Source organism: Bombus huntii, chromosome 5, assembly GCF_024542735.1.
Source record: "Bombus huntii isolate Logan2020A chromosome 5, iyBomHunt1.1, whole genome shotgun sequence".
Classification (NCBI taxonomy): domain Eukaryota; kingdom Metazoa; phylum Arthropoda; class Insecta; order Hymenoptera; family Apidae; genus Bombus; species Bombus huntii.
In genome coordinates, this window is record NC_066242.1 from 18393421 (window position 1) to 18413684 (window position 20264).

The 20264-nt window shown below is 41.1% G+C and overlaps 1 protein-coding gene across 6 annotated transcripts in view; it reads right to left on the reverse strand.

Annotated features, from left to right (window-relative positions):
• The window catches only part of LOC126865548 (protein phosphatase Slingshot), a 75011-nt gene that overhangs the window by 31588 nt on the left and 23159 nt on the right, over nucleotides 1-20264 (reverse strand). For 5 of the 6 annotated variants that reach the window (XR_007689588.1, XR_007689589.1, XM_050618182.1 and 2 more), the window contains one exon: nucleotides 17663-17822. Coding sequence is in view for 4 of the 6 variants with exons in the window: in XM_050618182.1 (XP_050474139.1) it covers nucleotides 17663-17822 (160 nt within the window). In the remaining 2 variants the exon portion in view is untranslated. Of the gene's footprint in view, nucleotides 1-17662; nucleotides 17823-19443; nucleotides 19704-20264 lie in introns of those variants that run through there. The other variant, XM_050618184.1, reaches the window with a different exon arrangement.

Below are 20264 nucleotides of genomic sequence, written 5' to 3' on the forward strand. Positions count from 1 at the left end.
TTTGCTTTATTCTATCATTTTTATTTTACCACGCTTCGACCAACATTTTCATAATAATTAGACATACAAGATCAGAGATATACCACGCATAGATAGCAATTTTTAGCAAAAAAGAAAGGGAATTATAATCGCCAAATTTGCAATGCAGTTGATTCGGCTTGCTATTTGAAAGAAAACAATACGAGATAGGATCCTGTCGTGTAACAATATAGAATGAACGGTATCGTTGAAAAATTCGACGTTCGATCGCTGTGCAGGTTGCATCTAGAAGTATGGAAAAAGTAAAGTCACTTTCGAGCGAAGCCGAGACAGGTAAGAAACCAGCGCAGCGTCAGGAAATTACGGTAAGAACATCCTGGTAGGATGTTTTGCTTTTTCGTTTTCCTTTTGTTATTCGAGTTACTACGAACCGTAACTGCTTCTGAGAAGCCACGAAACAGTCACTTTTCCTAGTCTTTACGAAGTTTAATAGTCTACATTCCATTATATTATTTCACAACTACAACAAAAGTTATAATTATCATACACCATAAAACAAACTAGATAAAATAAATAGAAACAAAGGAAGTAAAGATTTACGATTCAACGCAATTTACCTGTGTAAATTTGAGAAATGTCTTTTTTCACGAAATTGAGCTTAAAGTGCCGAGAACGTAGGTATACTCCTATTCCTGGTGAAACTACAACGATTAACTGCTTGAAATATCTAATATCTAATTATGCAGATAGCCTGGTATATGTACTTTGTTGCATTGTTATATCGTTATATTGCACGAAACGCTATTCTACAAGCGGCAGAAAATAATTAAAATAAAACAACCCGACCGATGTTGTTTCTTTATAACAATGTCCAGCAAACTGTATCCGATAAGCATCTAACCGGATGATTTTGCACGAGAAAGCGAGCAAAGCATAAAAATAAACAAATTGCTCGTTATCGGTGAAATTTTCAAGGAAATATAACTGGCGATACGAAGCTGTTGACTGTACATTTTGTGTGGTGGCGCGTTCAATTGCTGGGACATTGCACTTCCGGGCCCAGTAATTATCCACACTTAACCCTGTTAAACGGTTAATTAGGCAGGCCGCGTCTCCTTATGGGACAACATCAGCAGCCATGCCTATTTCCTTCCGCCATGCGTTTAGCTGCCAAAGTTTTGTAACGCGTGTTTAGCGAATAAAATCGCTCGATAAAGGTAATTAACCACCGAGTCTGACTCGACGTTGTCTTTCGTTCCAGCCGCTACACGGCTATCACGGCATCCGGAAATTAACATCGAACGACGATCATACGAGAGTTCGAGTCTAGAAACGTTATCTCGAATTAGATACTCCCGGTTTCATCCGCTATGTTTTTATCCAGTCGAACGGATTAATCCGCGGAGAAGTTTGTTTCCTTTTCTTCGAAATCGTATATATTTTGCATAATTTGGTAAATTATCAAGTTACAGATCCGAAACTACAAGTACACACAGTTTTCCGCTATACAATTTCTCCGCCATGTATTTGACAGAGATCGTGTGGCGACAAGGTGGCATCCAAATGCAGGTAACGCATTCTCGGTGGAAAATATTTTACCGAAGGCGATGGAACGGTACGTTGGCGCCGGAAGAGGCAATTGCCGAGTGTTTCGCAAACACGCACGAGCCCTTTTGTCGCGCGTACCTGAGAGCAAGATATGGAAAAAGGCCAGAACGCGTTCGAGTGGCTGGCAAACGCGACCTTGGATAACTCGTCCCGCGTTCATCTCAACTCGCCCTCTTCAAGGACGTACGCGTGACGAAGAACCGAAGATATTCAGTAGGCAGGAGACGCGAGCAGTGGCCGGCACGCAGCGTGCTTTCGAGTGTCGTCTGAGAGCTCGGCAGAAACGTCTGGAGATGTTATCGTCCTCGTATAACTGCAACTCGTGCTCTGCCCGTATCAAACTCTCCCTCTCGATGTCCGACTGCGCGTCTCTCGCTTTCGACGCTGACCAGCTTTGACGCGACCATCGTTTCTTCCTACTCGCTGCTATATACCTTTTCCTTTTTTACGTTCGGGGTCTCGCCAGTTATTACAGTCAAATGACTGCAACTTGCTATGATTCTTAATAAAAACCAGCGAGATATCGTCGTTGCAGCGTTTAAACCAAACAAAACGTCTAATCGTTGAGCAGCTTCGATCGTTTTATCGGGACATTGTTGGCCGATGAACCGTAACAGTCCGTACGAGCGAGTCTCTCGCAATCTCACATCTAGTATCGCAACGTAGACGCGCGTTGTATCCGCTCGGTCTGAGAAAATGCGTTTCAGCTCGTACAGGATAGCAAACTGGGTCGTTGTACCTATGTCATACGATTACGCGCGTGACGAGAAGAAACGCAATCGTGTAACTAGTTCGAGATATCGGTCGCGAAAAGAAACACGAGCCAATGCCCAAAGAGCACGCAAATCGCCACCGAAGCTGATTTCTGCAAAATCGATTCCGAGAATACATCGATCTTCGTTTGGCTAGATAACGGTAGTCGATAAATTACCGAATATACCGGTTGATACCACTGGTTCACAAATTTCGGTTACACTATATTTTTTTTACACACTTCGTTGCATGTACACACGTGTACGTTTGATCGTTTGAAATTTCTTCGCGCAATTTTATTTTTTAATTTAAACAAAGAATAATTGATAAATATCATTCTAGATCGCAAAAATGCTGCGCTAAATACATAGTAGGAACAATTGTAGGAACACCCTGTATAAAAGAAATAGCGTTGTCTAGGATCTGTAATTGAAATATCGTACGCCTTGCTACTAAACACAATTTCACTTTCAATTTCAAGCGCGTCAAGGATTTTGTGCGACGACTCGAGCAATCCCACCACGCCGTACCTGCCGCTATCTGTGTCTCGCGATCGAAAGAAGGATCTGCTCGAGCTCGAGATGATTCGATTCGACGAAGCCACGAGGATCCCACGAGGATCCCACAAGGATCCCACGAGGATCCCACGAGGATCCCACGAGAAGGAATCGCGAAAGGCCACCGTGAAAGTGTTTCGCGATCGACGATGCCTGTGCTTCGTGAGCGTGCCGCGTCGCCGCGGTGCAGCTGCAGCGTCGTGAAACGAAAGCGAATCGTTGAGAGACGTCGCGTCGTTTCGGATCATCGAACGGGACCCCGCAGCCAGAAGTCAGGACTAAAAGGTTCCCGATCCACTGCTTCCCCTCACCGCAGTCGCTCCTTTTTCCCTTTCTATTCGCGATCGATGATAAATTCACACGGTCGCTTCGTTCCATTCTGCGAACGAGTCTTACCATCACCCCACGCTATACACAACTAACTCTCTTTCTCCTTCTCTCGTTGTGTGAGCGAAATAATACATCGAGAAATGGCCGTACGAGCGAACGAGCTGATACAGTACCGGCCAAAAGCTTGAAAGCGCTCCATGTCTCTGATCTCGTTCGTACGATGATGAGCAATCTCGTGCATATTTGGTATCTATTATTCTATTATTTTCATCTTCATCGTACAATAAATCATGGTCGATACCTTCGACGCTAGACACTCGCATATTCCTCTTTGAGAGATGTACACGCTATAGCGTCGATATCGTGTCGCAAACAGCGTTATTGCTTGATACGGTACAGGTGGACGTGGCTCCGGTAAACGGTTCGGTAAACAGCTCGCGTTGTTAAGAGGCCGGTAGAAATAATTGGTCGGAAAAGCCACGATCGCGTTTCGATGTCGACGTCTTCGGTTAGCCACGTGGTTCTCGCGAAAGCTAGCACCAGCTTTTGGGAAACGAAGATCGCGGTCGGACGGTGGGTGGCAACATGAGAAATCAGTTTTGTCATAAGTCACCAACGATCGCGATGATGCGCTGATGATGCGGCATGCTCGTCCGTTGATCGTTTCGAGACTTGGCTCGCAGGTGTGCTAACGCCATTGTATGTACCGAGAGCGATCCCTGTTATAACATCGTCGCGGTGAAAGGGTTAGACGTGCCAAAGACAGTGCGTTGTGCTAAAACGTATGACAAAATACATATATTCTTCTATAGAAACGTAGTAATTTAGTTTGCTATACTAGCGATACTAGCGATGCTAGCGATACTAGCGATATTACAAGCACAACGACGAATACATCGAGTAATATGGAGAATAATGTAACCACTAAAAATGGACGTGTCGAATTAATACGTAGCTATAACGGGTAATGAACGCTAGATGGCTCATCCACGATGACGTATACTTTACACATGACCTTAAGATAGCGCTACTTTTAATCATCATCCTACGGTTTGTTTTATCGGGAAACAAAATAAGCTGAAGCATATTCTATCCGTAAATCTCGCGCAGGCGGGAAGAACACACGCCAGGAAATATCAAGAGTCTAAACTCATTCACGCGAAATAACTCAAGCCAAAATGCGTATCTACGTCCAATACGAGCAACGAAACAATTTCTTACCCTCTGTTAGTGGGTAGGAAACGTATGCTGACTGGGTCAAAAGGAGGCTCCATTTGGTCGAAGCAAGAAACTGTGACCGATTCGAACACGAGCTCCGAAAGTCAGTGAACTTTCTCAGGACGATCCAATTACTTGCGACACGAGAACGAAGTATTCGCGAGTATTGGCTCACCGCAGACATCCGTCGGTTTTCGATCGGAGAACAAGAGTAATCGATGCACGCTTCGATCACAAATTTACGCATTCATAATATAGCGACGTTGACTTTATATCGTTGGATCGTATCGTACTATTCAGCGCCGTTCGCTTACAAGTGTCCGACGATCGTCAGATCAAGTTTAAATTATTTGTTAACAAATGTAGTAATAATATATTTAATTATCTACCATATATATTTGTAATTCTGCGATTAAAATACAGCATTTTAAAAACCTCTGAAAATCCCTAGTCGTCGATAGAAAGAAGAAAAATGAGAACGGCCAAGAGTGGTACATTCGAGATCTATTGTTATGCTGGTGTGTGTGTGTGTGCGCGCGCGCGCCCGCGCATGATAAAAGGTGTAGCGAGTTAACTCGTGCCGAACCAGTTTCACGGGTGCAAAACGTCGTGTCGGCCCTTTCGAAAGTGGAGCAAGTTTATCGGATGTCGTGATGGCAGGTTAGCCGTAGCTGTTCTGCGTCACGTTGTCTTTTAACCCAATGTCGCCGTGCTTAATTACGGTTAATTCGTTTTCCACTGGACGACAGGAGGTCTATCCTAACGACGTCTTAATGTTCATTACTATGGTTATTTTCTAAAAACAAAACAAAAAAACACTCTCTCTCTAGCGATGAAAGTGACTTACTTTTTATTATTTGGCACACGCTTTCTACGACATAACCTTTGAAAACAAGTTAAATTATAATTTTAATTCCATGTTCGATCGTACTTGAAACTATCGATCACATATTATCTCTTGAAATATTCATATCGGTAAGACATTTATGAAGAGTTCGAACAAAACGTATCGATCTTTTTTCCAAAGTGCTCGTGAAATATTCAAAGTTTTCTGGCCAAATTCGAAGCTACTTAAAATATACTTGGTCTAATGAGTAATTTCTTGGTCGAAAGAGGGCCGTGACAGACGAGGTGATTTCTTGCACACCACAACTTTGTCCACATCTTGTACGACCAAGAGACATCGAGGTCAACGGATCGGACGCGTCTTTCTCGTCCATAACGTCGCGTCGACTCGGTTACGACAATATCTCTGTACTCTCTGTTAACCTCGATAGAAAGTCGTCGGCCAGAGAATCGTACGTAAAAAGGACAAACTTTCTGGAAAAATCACTCCATTTACTCAATTACATGTTTTCTGGTATTATTTACGAGCTTGTCCCACTTTTCCACCGTATTTGCTAACACCGTTCTTCGTCAAACGATTTACGTTGAACTCATGGCTATTAAACGTTTCTCGTTTCTTTCTCCCCCACTCTTTTTCATTTAATTTCGTGCTGCTATGCTTCAAACCAATAATAATATTTGGCGAAGATATAAAGATAGAGGTACAGAGATAATAAGCATTTAACCAGAATCTTTAGATTTCTTTCGTCCGTTTCTTTCATCTTAATCTTAATTTAATTAATCTTAATTTTCTAGTATAAAATGAATTGTTTCAACGGTCTGATTGCCAATAGTATCCTATTTTCGAGTCACTTTGTTTTTCCTATCCTATTACGGATTTTTTCATCACGATATTCTCGAGAGGCACGATATTTATTACTGTCAGAGATTTCACTTCTGCGAGATCGATACCTTTTTCACGTTTTGCGTTATGCAATAGGTATTTCACGTCGATGCTCGTCACGTAACGAAAATAGCGAATACATTACGTGAAAATGATGAAAAATGGTTCTGTCGTCTATCAAATGTCTTTCATTTAGCTTGCGGGATTTGTGAATGCTCCGTTTTAAAATTATATGTTTTATATTTTAAAACTAAATTTAGGAAAACAACAGCTCGATGGTTATTCGTCGTCTCTCGTTTCAAAAAAAAAGTTTGGATCGGATGACCGATATAATTCGTTAGAAATGGTAATGACACTAAGTTTAATTCTCCTCAAAATCCATTTTAGATTTAATCATTTTACTACAAATCACGAAAGATTCTACTTTAACATTTATCGCAAAACTGCAATTCCTAATACATAACAATCGTAATAAATATTCGTACTACATATATAACATCTAAACCGTGTTAAACTAAATTGTATGGTATTTGAAAACTCGGAGTAATATATTATCGCTCATAAAGTTCAAAGTAACGTAACTAATAAAATGCTAAACTTTCTTCTCCTATTGTATAAACGTGATGATTGTTACGTACTTTTATATATCAATATTCTTTGAAAATAATTCCTGGCTGAACTAAAAAAAAAAAAAGAAAAAAAAACTAGGTTCCATTTTAACTGGTATACGATGCTTCGTACATGACTCACAATTTTTTGCTCTGCTCTCTCATTGCGGAAGAAAAAGTTGTTTCGTTACTTACGTAATTACGATGCATTTTACTTGTGTCAGTGATATCGTTTCCTACTCTCTTCCTCGTTTGATTCGACTTTTATAATGTTCGGTCGTATAACGTGAGTATAACAATTCGTTAAACATTAAATTTAATTTATTTATTTATTTCTTTATAAGCGATATTCTGAAATCGAAGCATTTATCGATAGATAAAACTTCTATACTTGTGTATAGGAAGATAACCTTGTCTGTAAATATAGGTAACATAAATTCGTGAGCGTAGTGATCTGATATTCATAGTCAGTAAGTATACGTGAAAATTAAGACTTAAGTCTGTTGCTGATCGCAGTTTATTTCAAACGCCTCGTGTCTACATCTTGTAAGCGAAAAGTTAAACTATCGCTCTTTCTGTTCGTTAGAGATTTCGTTATTAGGCTAGTGACACGATTAGCGCTTAATCCGTCAAAAATTAGGCGATTTATCACGAAGGAGTTTGTCGGACACGTCCTGCAGAGAATTTGCCGAATCTAGCATCCATTAGAGATACGACTATGGGCACACGGATAAAAGCATTCTAGAAAAAGACGGAAGAATGCTCTTCTTATCATTATTATTACTTACCGTTATGTAATCCTTTAGTATACAATTCGGTTACAAGTCGATCGTTGCTGACAATGTTCTTTCATATGCGTAATATCTGAAGGAAGATCGCGAACAGAAAAAGTCTATACATAAAAGAGTGGAGCGCAGTGGCGATCTGGTGCATCAGGAAGTTACAGCGAAGCGAACCATTTTCTCGAAGCTATATAAGCAAAGCTGTTGCCGTGTTTCATTGACCTCCGATTACGCGTATGATTTTCTTGATTATGAGAAAAATCAGGTTCATTGTATCGTAGCTATGAAAGCGTATTTGACGATAAATAGCGTTTCCCAGGCTGCTCGTCAAACGAGTAACGGTATTGTGTAACGACTTGCACGTGAGTCGACTGGTAAACGCAAATCATGGTCCGACATGACGGATTAGTTATTCTAAAATTCGTGCACAGTCCGAAAAATACCAAACCATTAGCGTAACAAAAAAGATTAATCGTATAAGCGACAACGAGAATCGGAAGATACGTTTAATAGCTGGAATATATCGTATTACGTATCCCAAGGTTTTGAAATTGAATAATTTTCAAATCTCATTATCGTGAAATTCTAATATAAATCGAGAATCCTATCGTCGTGTTTATTTAACTTTTATCGACAGAATAGATTTTGATTTTCGTAATTACGACACCTGTTCGGTTGATATTTTAGAAAATTTCGAAGAGAAAATGGCGCGTTCCTCGGTAGGTGTTAATTACGCGAAAAGAGAATGTTCGGAATTTCGATAGAACCTATCGTTCAAGTTAAGACTTCCGATTAAGCTTCTTCGCTTCATCCAAGAATTGACCAGATTTCCAACAGCAGATTAATTTTGAAAATCATCGTTATCTCCGGTATATTTAATTTTCATCCTAACAAAATGTTACGAAAAACCATCAGAAATATTAGCACGCTGAAACAATATCACAAATTTTCTCGTGCTAGTATATATTATTTTAAAGAAAATAAAACAACGACCGAACCAAACGCGATACATATCCGGTGAAAAGGAAACAAACAGACACGGATAAGTGTTATTTCACCGCTAACTGAACGCGCAACCCGTTCTAAAGTAGACTTCTATCTCGAGCTTTACGTACACACACGTAAACTCGACGGGCTACGACTCGACTAACGAGTTTTTATCAAGCTAATAAGCAGATCGGTGAAACGAACGCCAGTTCTGTGAGATGCGGTCCAGACTGTCCGAGAATGTTCGTTCCAGTTGCACAGGTGTCCTCCGAGATTCTGCGCTGCGTAAAAACCCGAGTAATTATAAGTCGACGAGATACGAGCAGCGTTGCTCGACGACAACGAATGCACCTACTGGTACGTGGCTTCCATCGGTCAGAGTTTTAATATTTCATCTTAGTTGTGTTGCAACTTTTCGATCAAAGTCGTTCTTTCAATTTTGGACTTTGCGCCGTTGAACGCTTCCTGGATGCCTAGAGGAAAGTGGATCGTTAAAACTGACTAACGATTGAAAGAACGAGAGTAGATAGAGGATTTTAGCGAAATTTTAAAAGGGATGTACCGCCCATTAGTCGGATACGGTGGAATATTATTTACAACTTTGAATAAATTATTCAAGCTCCTGTATTATCTTCGTTTAATCAAAAATGCGATAAAATAATGTACAAATAATAGAATTAATCAACGATAAGGTTTTCATTTGAAATTAGTTTTTAATTAGCTAACAGACACGTTGATACTTTACGAATCAACATATTTATTATCGACACCTTATCTCACATCTGCTCATAAATTACTTTCTACGATTTACCAATATATTTCTATAGCCATAAAACCGTTATCAACCCCGAAAGCTCTGTACTCTTTCGCGATTACCGAAGAAAAATAAGGCTTTCGTCGAAATCGCTGCGTGGATCACCGATTACGCAACGAGACCGTATTTTTTCTCACGTTAGGCAAGCGCGATTATATCAAGAGCACCGCGTGCACATTTTGACACGGCTCGGTTGCAAAACCGTGGCTTTTGTCAGCGAATGGAATCGCTCAAGTCCGCGGACCAGTTGCTTCGTCGCGAACCGTGACGAACGGGTCTGCGATACCATCGTTTATTTATGTAATCGCGCCGTTCGCGAATTTTCTTCCCTGCTTCGAACCTTTGTCATCGTCGCTAACCAACGACCTCCCGCCTTCGCGCAACAAGTTTTTGTTGCGGAAATCCTTTTAAATCGGTATCCATACGGTGAAATATATCGAACGTATTGTACAAAAGATTTTAAACGACATTCGCGAATCACTCCACGTTTCATCTTTGTTCTGCCTTTCAATGTTTCTCGACAAAGTGTACAAATCTCGTTAACGATACCAAAGTACCATAATTTAAAACCTAGCATAGCATCGATTTCACGCGTTTCGCGCTCGTATACATTCTTCTCTGGAAACTTATCTTCTCTGGAAACAATGCGAAAACGAGAAACCACCACCAAAAAGTACCGTAAATCTTGAAAGTGGTCGGAAACACGGGTCTTATCATCGCGTCCAAGTGGGTACTCGCAGGATCGGCCGGACAGGCCAATTACACCTGCGTTTGCAAATTCACGGCATCCTGTTGGAGCGAAGGTGAACAGGTACCAAAGACACTGAGACCAACAGCTTGTGCGTATATCGTGGCCCGAATGCGTGCGTTCACTTCACGGGACATACCCGGACGTACAGATCGGAAAAACTACTTAAAAGTCACGGTATCGCGTAATAGGCGGACTGGGCTTAATGGCCATTGGCTGGTGTCCAGGCGAAAAGATTCGAAGAAATTCGTTTCACGGGATTTATGTCGGAATAAAACGGCCAACGGTATTGAGACAGACTACTGTATTTTACCGACCGATTTTACGTCACTGATTTCCTGGGCAAGCTATTATTCATTCGGTAGCTACTTTTCGTAGGAACGCGAAAAGAAAAATCGTGTATAAATCTAGAAAATAAAAAAGAAGATTCAAGCTTTTTATTAGACCGATCAAAGGCGCTCTCCAAACGTTATGCTATCGTCAATGATCAATCGCATTAAAGAAGAAAGAAATTAAAGAAGAGATTTGCTACGAATCAGGTATATTCTATATTAAGAAACTGTATAATAAGTATATCGCGAATAGTCAGAATATTCGTACGACAATCTTACGTAAATTTAAATTTGGCAAAAGTGGCAGGAAAGGAGACTTTTTTAAACGATCCTTTGTCCCATCTATGAGATATTTTTGATGCGTGCGAACGAGTGGACTGCGTTATGCGTTAGGCAATCTCGACGCCTCTGACAGTGAAGGAAGGGCGAGAAAAGAGAATTTTCACGAGACCAGTGCCTTGAAATTGAACAGGGCGCGGCAAGAAGAATCGAACGAGAAGCAAAAAGAAGCAAGAAAGGTGGTGGCCAGAAGCCGGTCGTAAAACCCGTTTTAGCAGAGCTCGAGTGGCGAGATAGCCCAGTTTTGTTCAGAGAGTGTTCGAACATTGAAATTAGACTCGTTGACTTCCGACGAGATGCTTCATCGTGAATAGAAAATCTGTTTGACGAAAGAATATAAAATACGTTTAAAAGGAATACGTTTCCCATCGGTCAAATAAATAAAAGTATCGTGAATGGCGTTTTTATAGCTGATTAGCTATATGGTGATTTTCATCATAACGTAACGTAAATATAAATTATACGATTTGTTCTGATTTTCCGATAACGTTCGATAGATGTTCCTTTACGGTTCGAAGTAGAATTTTATCGATATTTACTCGTGTCGTTTAATTTTATTTCGTACATTTTATGCCACGTCTACCATTCGAGAGAATTCCTTTTACAGCTCTCCTATGAAAGACTACCATAATTTCGAATTAAATATTACATTTTCAAAAACATAGATGATTACGGATTTTCCACTGATGGACAAAAATCCGGAAAATTGGCTTGCTTTCTAACTGCCGCATTATACATATAATCTTCCTCGGTTCCTATCAACTCCCTATGGTAACTTGGCTTTTGAGACACGACGCGAAACGACGCGACACGACGCGACACGACGCGACGTCCAATTTCGTTCAACTCTGTCGCGGTACATGGCTGATACAGTAGCAAAGAACAAGTTCGGCCGGATCTAAAACACGCTTCTGCGGCTATAAATCGTTCTCCCGTTCAGTGGACGGAACTATCGCGATAAATTATCGTCGCCCACGCGACACTGCTTTTCCGCGATTTCGTAAGGTCAGCGTTACCGATAAAACCACGTTGACGTCGATATTCCGGACGATCATCTCAGCTCCAGACGAACGCTCCGACGTTGCGTAGGTTCGATCAATTTATCCTGCCACTACTACGTCCACTAATGTTACGCGATAAGTATCACACGAGCACTGTTTGGTCCGTGACTGCCACGTGGTTTATCACCGCAACTATCAAACTCGACGAAACGACTCGTTTCAGTTTATTTTTCCTTCTCCCCTCCCCACCTTTTTTTAAATTACTATCGACACTTACAAGCTTTTGGTAAAATTAACGTTAACTTTCGATCGATGTTGGCTTATCAAGATTGAAATATGATTACACGTAGATACCTGTCGGAGATGTAGAGAATTTTGGGGAGATTCCCAATACTTTGGTCTAAACTGTTCGTTATAGCTGTTCATTATAGTATTATAACAGTGTGCTTGGGGTCGAGGTGACACAACTGGTCACCGAACGTAGCCACGGTCACGGGATGAACGTTTTACTTAACAGTAGAAGTACCAATATCGAGGGACACACGCCGTATTAACAAACAAGCCCCGGGGCAGGAGCAACGACGGCTCTACGCGAGTCGGCCTAGTAACGGCGTCTGGAATTTTGTCGATAACCCCGATCAATACGCAATTGACAAGTGTGATCGTGTCAGTCTTTTATTCTTATGATCACCTTGGAGAGTTTACACACAACGTCTGGTCAGTCAGTCTGAAAGATACCGTACGTCACAGCTAACGTCACTTTGAGTTACAAAACATATCCAATTGTACAAAGAGTTATCCCGTTGACCGTGGATTCGTTTGAACCTAAGAACATTGTCTTCGCTTTAAGAGTGTCTAACAATCATGTTTAATTGTTAGCCCCTGTTAAATCAACACTTGTATATACCATTGTAAATGTAAACCTCTTTGAACAACTACAATGGCTTGTCCTAATGAAGAAACGCAACGCGCCCCTAAAACCAGCGCAAATCCGACAAACCCGACATACCTGTACAACTTTAATCTCTGTCTATTGTTACGTCCGGTGGCTCTTTACATAAATAAGAAACCATCCCACGTTCGAGGCATTCACTAGCTAGCTGTGCAAATATAATTAATCGGACCGCAATAATCCTAAGGAACTGTCATAAAACTAAGCACATGTATTTTACATAATTAAATGTTATAAAATACATTCAAGTCGAGACGTTCCTTATGGTTATTGCTCAGTCAGGTAAGAAATCAGGAAAGGTCGACTTTTTCCCATGTTCAACGGTCATTTCCACCCGCAAGCGACCGATGGTGGGGCGACCGACCTCCAACAATAGTTTTTCTCTGGGACAGCATCGTCACCGAACTTGACTGGTTTGTCAGCCTTAGAGTCAACATCTCTCGACCACTTTTTCATCCGTTGACCAGTCAATGTCTTGACTGGTTTTTCGTTCCTTGATCAGTCATCGGTATTAACTTACTATTTATACGCCTCTGAGAATAGGTCTGTACGCAAGTTGCCTAACTATTTATATGTACAAAGTTGTTGGAATAAAGTATATATTATAACCTGTTACCTCAGTGTTACGATCAGTCAACCACCTCCATTATCCTAAACGAAATAGGAGATCGACCAATTCGTGGCGTGGATTGTCGAATAGTAACGAGAATTTACGACTCTCGTTGACGCGATCCACCGCAAACGCGTCTCTCCGCGAACGGTCCAACATCTACCCGTATCCCGTACGAATGCATATTTATAATTCTCTTTTTATATCATTGTCTTGTAAAAAACAAAGTATACTATAAATGATATCAAATCGATCAATCACGACATAGGGAACATTATTGTCTGATCGGGAAAAAATTCCTTGTCAAAAGTCAAACGCAACGTTCATGAAATCGACATCGTACGTCAAATGACACAAGCATTGTTTATCGCGAATCCCTGTGACACATTAAAATCATCGCTGACGACATTCACCGTTAACTAGACGACCTAAAGCAATCTCATCGCCATTCATCCGCGTTTAATTAATTATAGGCAACTCGTTCTGCTCGATCAAGACAACGTACTACATATTACGTTACTGCGCGGCTAACGTATATCGATAGAATATGGATAGTTTACATCATCGTGTATATTCACCCGATGTAACCGCGTTGTATTACCATTTAATTACGCTAATATAGACCAATAAAAGCATTTCATTTCTCGAAATATACAAGAGAAAATTTATACATATACGTATGTATCGTTTTCCTCGGAAACTGATACCTATTTTAGTTAGTTGATCCAATTTCACTCAACTACTACGCTATTTCCACCACGTTTACCGAAACGGATAGCCAATTTACCAATTTCACGCCGTATCTTTATCTACAAAACATACGCTGAAATCCCTGTAAGAACGAAAAACTACCTTCATTGTTTAGGAAGTTTCTTTCGCCAATAAAACGAAACACGATCGGTCGAAGCGTGCGTCACCAGGGAAAATCCCGATTCCAGCGAATAAACGAAAACCAAAAGCGTAGCACAATGCACCGGAAGTGGGCAAGCGAATAGGTTAATGGTCGGCCAGGTCACTGACACTTTCCGCATAAAAGGTTCGACTCGAGGGCAAGTTGCATGCGTGCGTTTAACTGCGAGCGTAAAAAGTAACGGGCCCTGCTGAAAAGCAGTGGACGAAACGACCTGTGGCGAATCATACGTTCCCCTTACCTCGTTGTCCTTGTAGGGACCAGTTTCTCGTCCCGCAACCGCTCGCAGAGGAATCCCGACAGCTTTAACAAGCGTGAATGCTTGTTCTGTCCAGAATTCTAATACCATATTTCCCTCGTACCCAACGCGTACATTCTGTTCCCATTGCTTGTTTCGTGACTCGTACGTCGATAACTTGGCCAGCTATAGAGAATGTCAAGATCAAATGGTCCTCGGTTCTATGCAGTTGAATGGCTACGACCGATCAGCTGATTGTCACGTGGATGTGTTTCTCCGATAGCGGTCGATCTTTTCTTTCATTAGTACTTAGCCAGACAAATAACAACTCGAAATAACGTATTATTTCAACTAATTTCCCACATTTTCGTTTCTTGTTTTTCTTTTTTTCTTTTTTTCTTTTTTTTTTTTTTTTTTTTTTTTGAAATAACATGGAACACAACCTATACAAGAGAAATTCAAAATCCTAGTTGAAACTCTGATCTATTTAGGTTAGAACTTCATTGAACATTACACTAGTCGTACGAGTAAATAATTTAATTTGCGATCGAGTACGACGATGTAAGATGATAATATACTTGCTTTAAATATTTGTAAATTAAAAATTTGAAGCAAGTAACGAAGGGACACGTTTACCGACTTTCTTGAAAAAGTAACCGAAGATATTATATTCCAATTCGTTGGATCAAAGGGTTAAGCTTGAACGTAAATTACTCAATTTGTACAATTCCAAAAAGTGAAAAATTGTGCATACCTATGGAGCATCGACATTCGATATTTCAGATTTCGTAAAATATTTGAATTTCAACATCATTTAGCGGCTAACACCATCTTGTCAGTAACGATCGAACCGTTTCTTATTTCAATTTCATTCCGTAGGAGCATCGTGGACCATCGTTACGCAGATCGAAGGTTATTATTGAAACACAGCAGACGATCCGCAGAAGACGCTATTCTGCTCCTTGTCGGCGATGTAACAAGTTTGAACTGGGTCGAGGTTCGTCGAAGCTTATTTTTCTAGAGGCCAGTTTGCATCCCTGCCGGAGTAGACCCGTGTCAAGGACGACGTGAAATTCGCGTTTCTGCACTCGATACAAGCCTTTTCGTTTCTTTTTTTTTTTCGCATTGTGCTATCGTATTAAAAATACGTGATCTCGTCTGGACAAAGGGAATACGAACCATGCTCGATCATTTCTTTTAGCTTTTATTTAGAATTCAAGACAGTTTAAACGGTGAAATCGAATTTTTCTTAAAGTGATTACAAAGAGATTGGAGGGGGCGGGGGGAGGAGTTAAAAGAATCGAATGAAATAGAATCACCAATCTAATTCGACGTATGATCAGACATAGGGTCAACGGCATTGAGAGTTGTCGCTCTAATTCAAAAAGTACTGTCACCGTCGCATCCAACACGCGACACACGCGTGACGACCTGGAATCTTCCACGTGGGATCGGTACGAGTCGCTGGTGTCGTTGGAACTATCGCGAAGTGGGCTAAAGGCGACCCACATGCGCGGGTCGTCGGCGAACGCGACACATTGAGGTCGCGGCCGATGAGAAACGACCGCTTCCGCTCGGCAAACGACTCGAGACGTGTTTGTCGTTTCAAAAGACTTACGCGACCAGTTTCTTATCATCGAGCCAGACTTCCTCGTGCGCGCGCTTCGCGAACTGATATCGGCGTTAAAGTCCGTTTCGTCGATCTTTGGTGGCGAATGCTTGTGTACGTTCAATACGCGAAATGTCACCTTTCTCATCCCACGCTTCCTTGCTTTAATTCATATAATTAAGGACGAAAGAAAAAAGATATCGATACTTCGTTGCCGTAAAAGTGAAAATTTGCATATTCGTGGTTTTCGCGTAAAAGGGACGAAATGGTTACTTATATCGTTTACATTGCTTCCAATTCCGATGAACGTACGTTTATTCGTATTCCAAAACTAACATTTAAATAAATCGAAATCGTGTAACGATCAACATCGGTCGGTCTTTAACTTTCCAATCGCACCGAGGCAGCTACGTTTTTCCGAAACAACAGTGACCACTTTTCATTCCGAACGTAGAAAGCTACGCGTTGGTCAGAGATTTCGCAACCACCGATCGCTGGTTTGCTCTCGTTAGGATTGCCTGACGTCACGGTGCTATTACCTGTCGGTTGTTCACACAAGTTCTGAACTTTCTGCAGTGGCAACGTAAACGACATAGCGAAGCATGATAATTTTAGACGAGACGCTCGTTTCCAATTTCTCCGATGGAAAATGCGTTCAAAGATACTCGACCATCAGCTCGTCTTTGACGAGAGAAATGCTTTTTGTATATCTTAAGCAAAAATAGATAAATAATTGGAAAGAAAGCAAGGTGATGAGAAATTTCGGAAAAATAATATCGAAATTACCGGAATTTTATGCATTTTTTGCTAGATCTAATAAAAAAGAAACTTTTGCAAAGATGCCTATATAAAATATTCAAAATAGAGTGTATTCGTTATAATAATATTTGGTAGATGAAACAAATTTCTACGTAAATTCCCTTTCTTCAAGTATATCCATAAAAATGTAGGAATGCGTACAAATGCGCAGTCTAGTCATTAAATTGGAGATAAATGTCAATCGTGAACATATCTTGCGCCTGTTGACAAGAAACATGGTTGAAACCGCGCGCCAGAACATCTAAACAAACCTCTGCCGTCAATTTCAAGATCCCGGAATTGGCAGACAATTCGCGGTCTCGAGATATCGATTGCAACGCACGTTTCAAATAAAATAGATTCTATCCTTGAGCTTTTGTCCGCGTAAAATGTCATGGCCGGTACTCGATCGATCGTATGCACATAATCGATGCATGCAAGCCCGTTTTTATCTTTGTTTTTACCTTGTAGCGATTTTTTCATCGTACCGTTGCAAGGAGAATGCCAAAGAATTTCCAATAATGTTTCGAGCTAAAGATACGCGAAACAACTTTCAACGTTACATAAACCGCTGCAGACGAACTATATACGTGTACGCTTGTTCGCGTAATCTACGTTTACGAATCGTAAGTGTTCGAACGAACGTCACAACCAGATGTATATGCTTTATTCTTAGTAAACTAAGAAACCATCTTTCGCTGTAAAGAAAACTTTCTTCGCAACTAGACACGGTTGTATCTTGTAAGATCTCGTAACTCACCATTTTGAGGGTTTCCTCCGGTCTGAGCAGATAAAACATAGATTGCAGGTGCTGTTGAATGTCGCATCCTGCTGCGGAAACCTTTCTCGAAGGTCTGGCCCTTTCGTTCGGAGGTAAAACCAAGGCCGCGCCCTTGCCCGCGAAGTAACATTCGCTCAGGCTGCAACAGAAACAAGGAAAAGTCTATTAACATAGAGTGGAAAGTGTATGGGCGACGTCTGTGCGACGTAAATGTTTAAGATTTAAAGGACAACTCACGTATTCTAACGTGTTTCGATGCCAATTATTCAAGATATACCGCTTTAATTTGTCTTGGCACTGCAGTTAATTAAAAAGAATTACGCTACGAATTTACGCTCTTTTTACGCCTAAAAGCTTTCACCTTTCTTCTTTTACTTCTTTCTATAATCACAATATCGTTTAAAAGGAACAGAATTCCAATGTTTACTTTTTACGATACATATATATATTAGCTACGTATAAAATGATAAATAGAAAAACTAATTTTAACAGTAAAATGCGAGATTTGCCGAGTCAGTGATAGCGTTTTTACTCGCTGATTTTTGACAATTATTTGCCGAAATAATGCTTGATAACGGGACCAGGTTGAAAAATATTTCTGGTAAAAAAAGCAGGGAAAGCGTTAAAGTTAACCGGTACTCGAACGTCTGCCAAATCTGTCGCGGAGAGCTACACTCTCGTTGTAAGGAGCATCGTGCGCTCGTCGGACGCACATGGTGTTTCACGCACCGAACTGTAATACGTAGTAGGTAGTAGATAGTAAGTAGTAAATAGTAAGTAGTAAGTAGTAAGTAGTAAACAGTAAGTAGGAAGTACACGTGTAAGCTTCCGGTAGCGCACGCGCGTTTACGCTCGTGCCATACAATGGGAAGAGTTTCTCTTTCACGAGGGGTAGCGATTACACGCGTGTAAGTAACCGTAGAAAAGAGAAACCTGAGAATCTATCTTCGGCAATGCGCTCTTCCACGATCTTCGTTATCGAGAGCTGTGACGATTACTTTCACACGATAAGGGACCAGCTGCCGTGACGGTAAGCAATTAGCGACGGCGGCCTTATTAGCAAAACTGGAGCGACTTGATTTCTCTGTAGTGATTTTCGCGCCCCTGATCCTCCCACTCCTGCCACCGCACCGCACCGCACCGCGAATTCCCACTTTTCTCCGCTTTCCCCCACTCCACACCACTTCTCGATTATTAACCCTCCACGAGATTTTCACGGAACTGAGATTTATCTCGGTGTGAACGTCGAGATCGTGCACCACGCCGGATTTCTAGGTGGAACGTGATAGATGAGAATTTCATGGAAACGACACAGAACGAAACGGACGACGACGAGAAACCATAATTTACTTCGCGAACGTTAGATTTTTTGAACAGTCATTAACGAACGTGGTCTTTTTGGTTCAAGTGTGGGCAACGTTGGCAACGTTGGCAACGTTGGCAACGAGCCTGTCAGAGGAAGATTTATCGCGCGGAATGCGCAACTAATTTTGAAATCAATTATTTTTATGAATCATCCAACCTCGTCTCTCGAACGGACTGATCGATGCCCCGGGAGGAAAAAGTTACAAGTCGCTTTAACGTTTTAGACTTTCACGGTCATTTGCTTTTCTTATACTTAACATTTTCAGAAACAAGAGAAGAAAATACCCGCAACGTAGTCGATTGTGAAAAGCAATAGCAGCGTTTTCTTAATAATCCGATATTATAGTCGATACAGATCAGCTACAAAGCGAACGCGAAGAAATGCATTTTCGTACCCGTTTACGCAAATGCTTGTTGGTAGCCCTGCCTTTTCTTTCGCAGGGGTGTCCTTTCCCGACTTCTCCGTATTGGTGCGCTCTCGAACAACTTTCACGAACGATAGTCAATAGCGCAATAGCCGCCTCGATGAACTATAGAAACATCACCACCGATCGAAATTCACCAGTTCCAAGGGGAACGAATATACCTCAACTTTTCGCAAACGACCAACTATACATCGAAAAATCTATTAAAAATGTTAATATTATCAAACGATTTCTATTCATAAATATAACAATAATTCCTTTTTAACAAATCGAAAGAAAAGGTAGACGATTAATTTGATAGTCGAACACGCCAACTGCGAAACGCTTTTTCAGTGTGAAAACGCGAACGGAATGGAACTCGGACGCGCGATTAGGGCGAAGAACGATGAGATACTAAAATCATCTCGAGATTCGAACTAGAAACTGCGACGCGTGGGCGCGTCTTCGCCAAGCAGACTTTTGCAGCTCGTATTATTAGCCTCCGAGGAGATTGCACGCCGCTTGTCGCGCGTTTTCGCGCTCGCAAAACCAAAGAATTCATGGAAAAGCAGAATCTTTTCTCGTTCCGAATTGTTCCTCGACCAATCTCATCTTCTATATAGGTTCTTTATAAAACGCTATCAAAACGAATGCATCTTATTCCTCTCTTATGATCCATAACACGTTCCTTGGAAACGTTTGTAAGAAGCATATAGCCAGGAGGCAATCGAATTGAAATTGGCTAAAGAGAATGTTCGACTCGTAACAGACATCGCCTATCGAATCGAATTATTCGAAGCTCGTTAAAACAA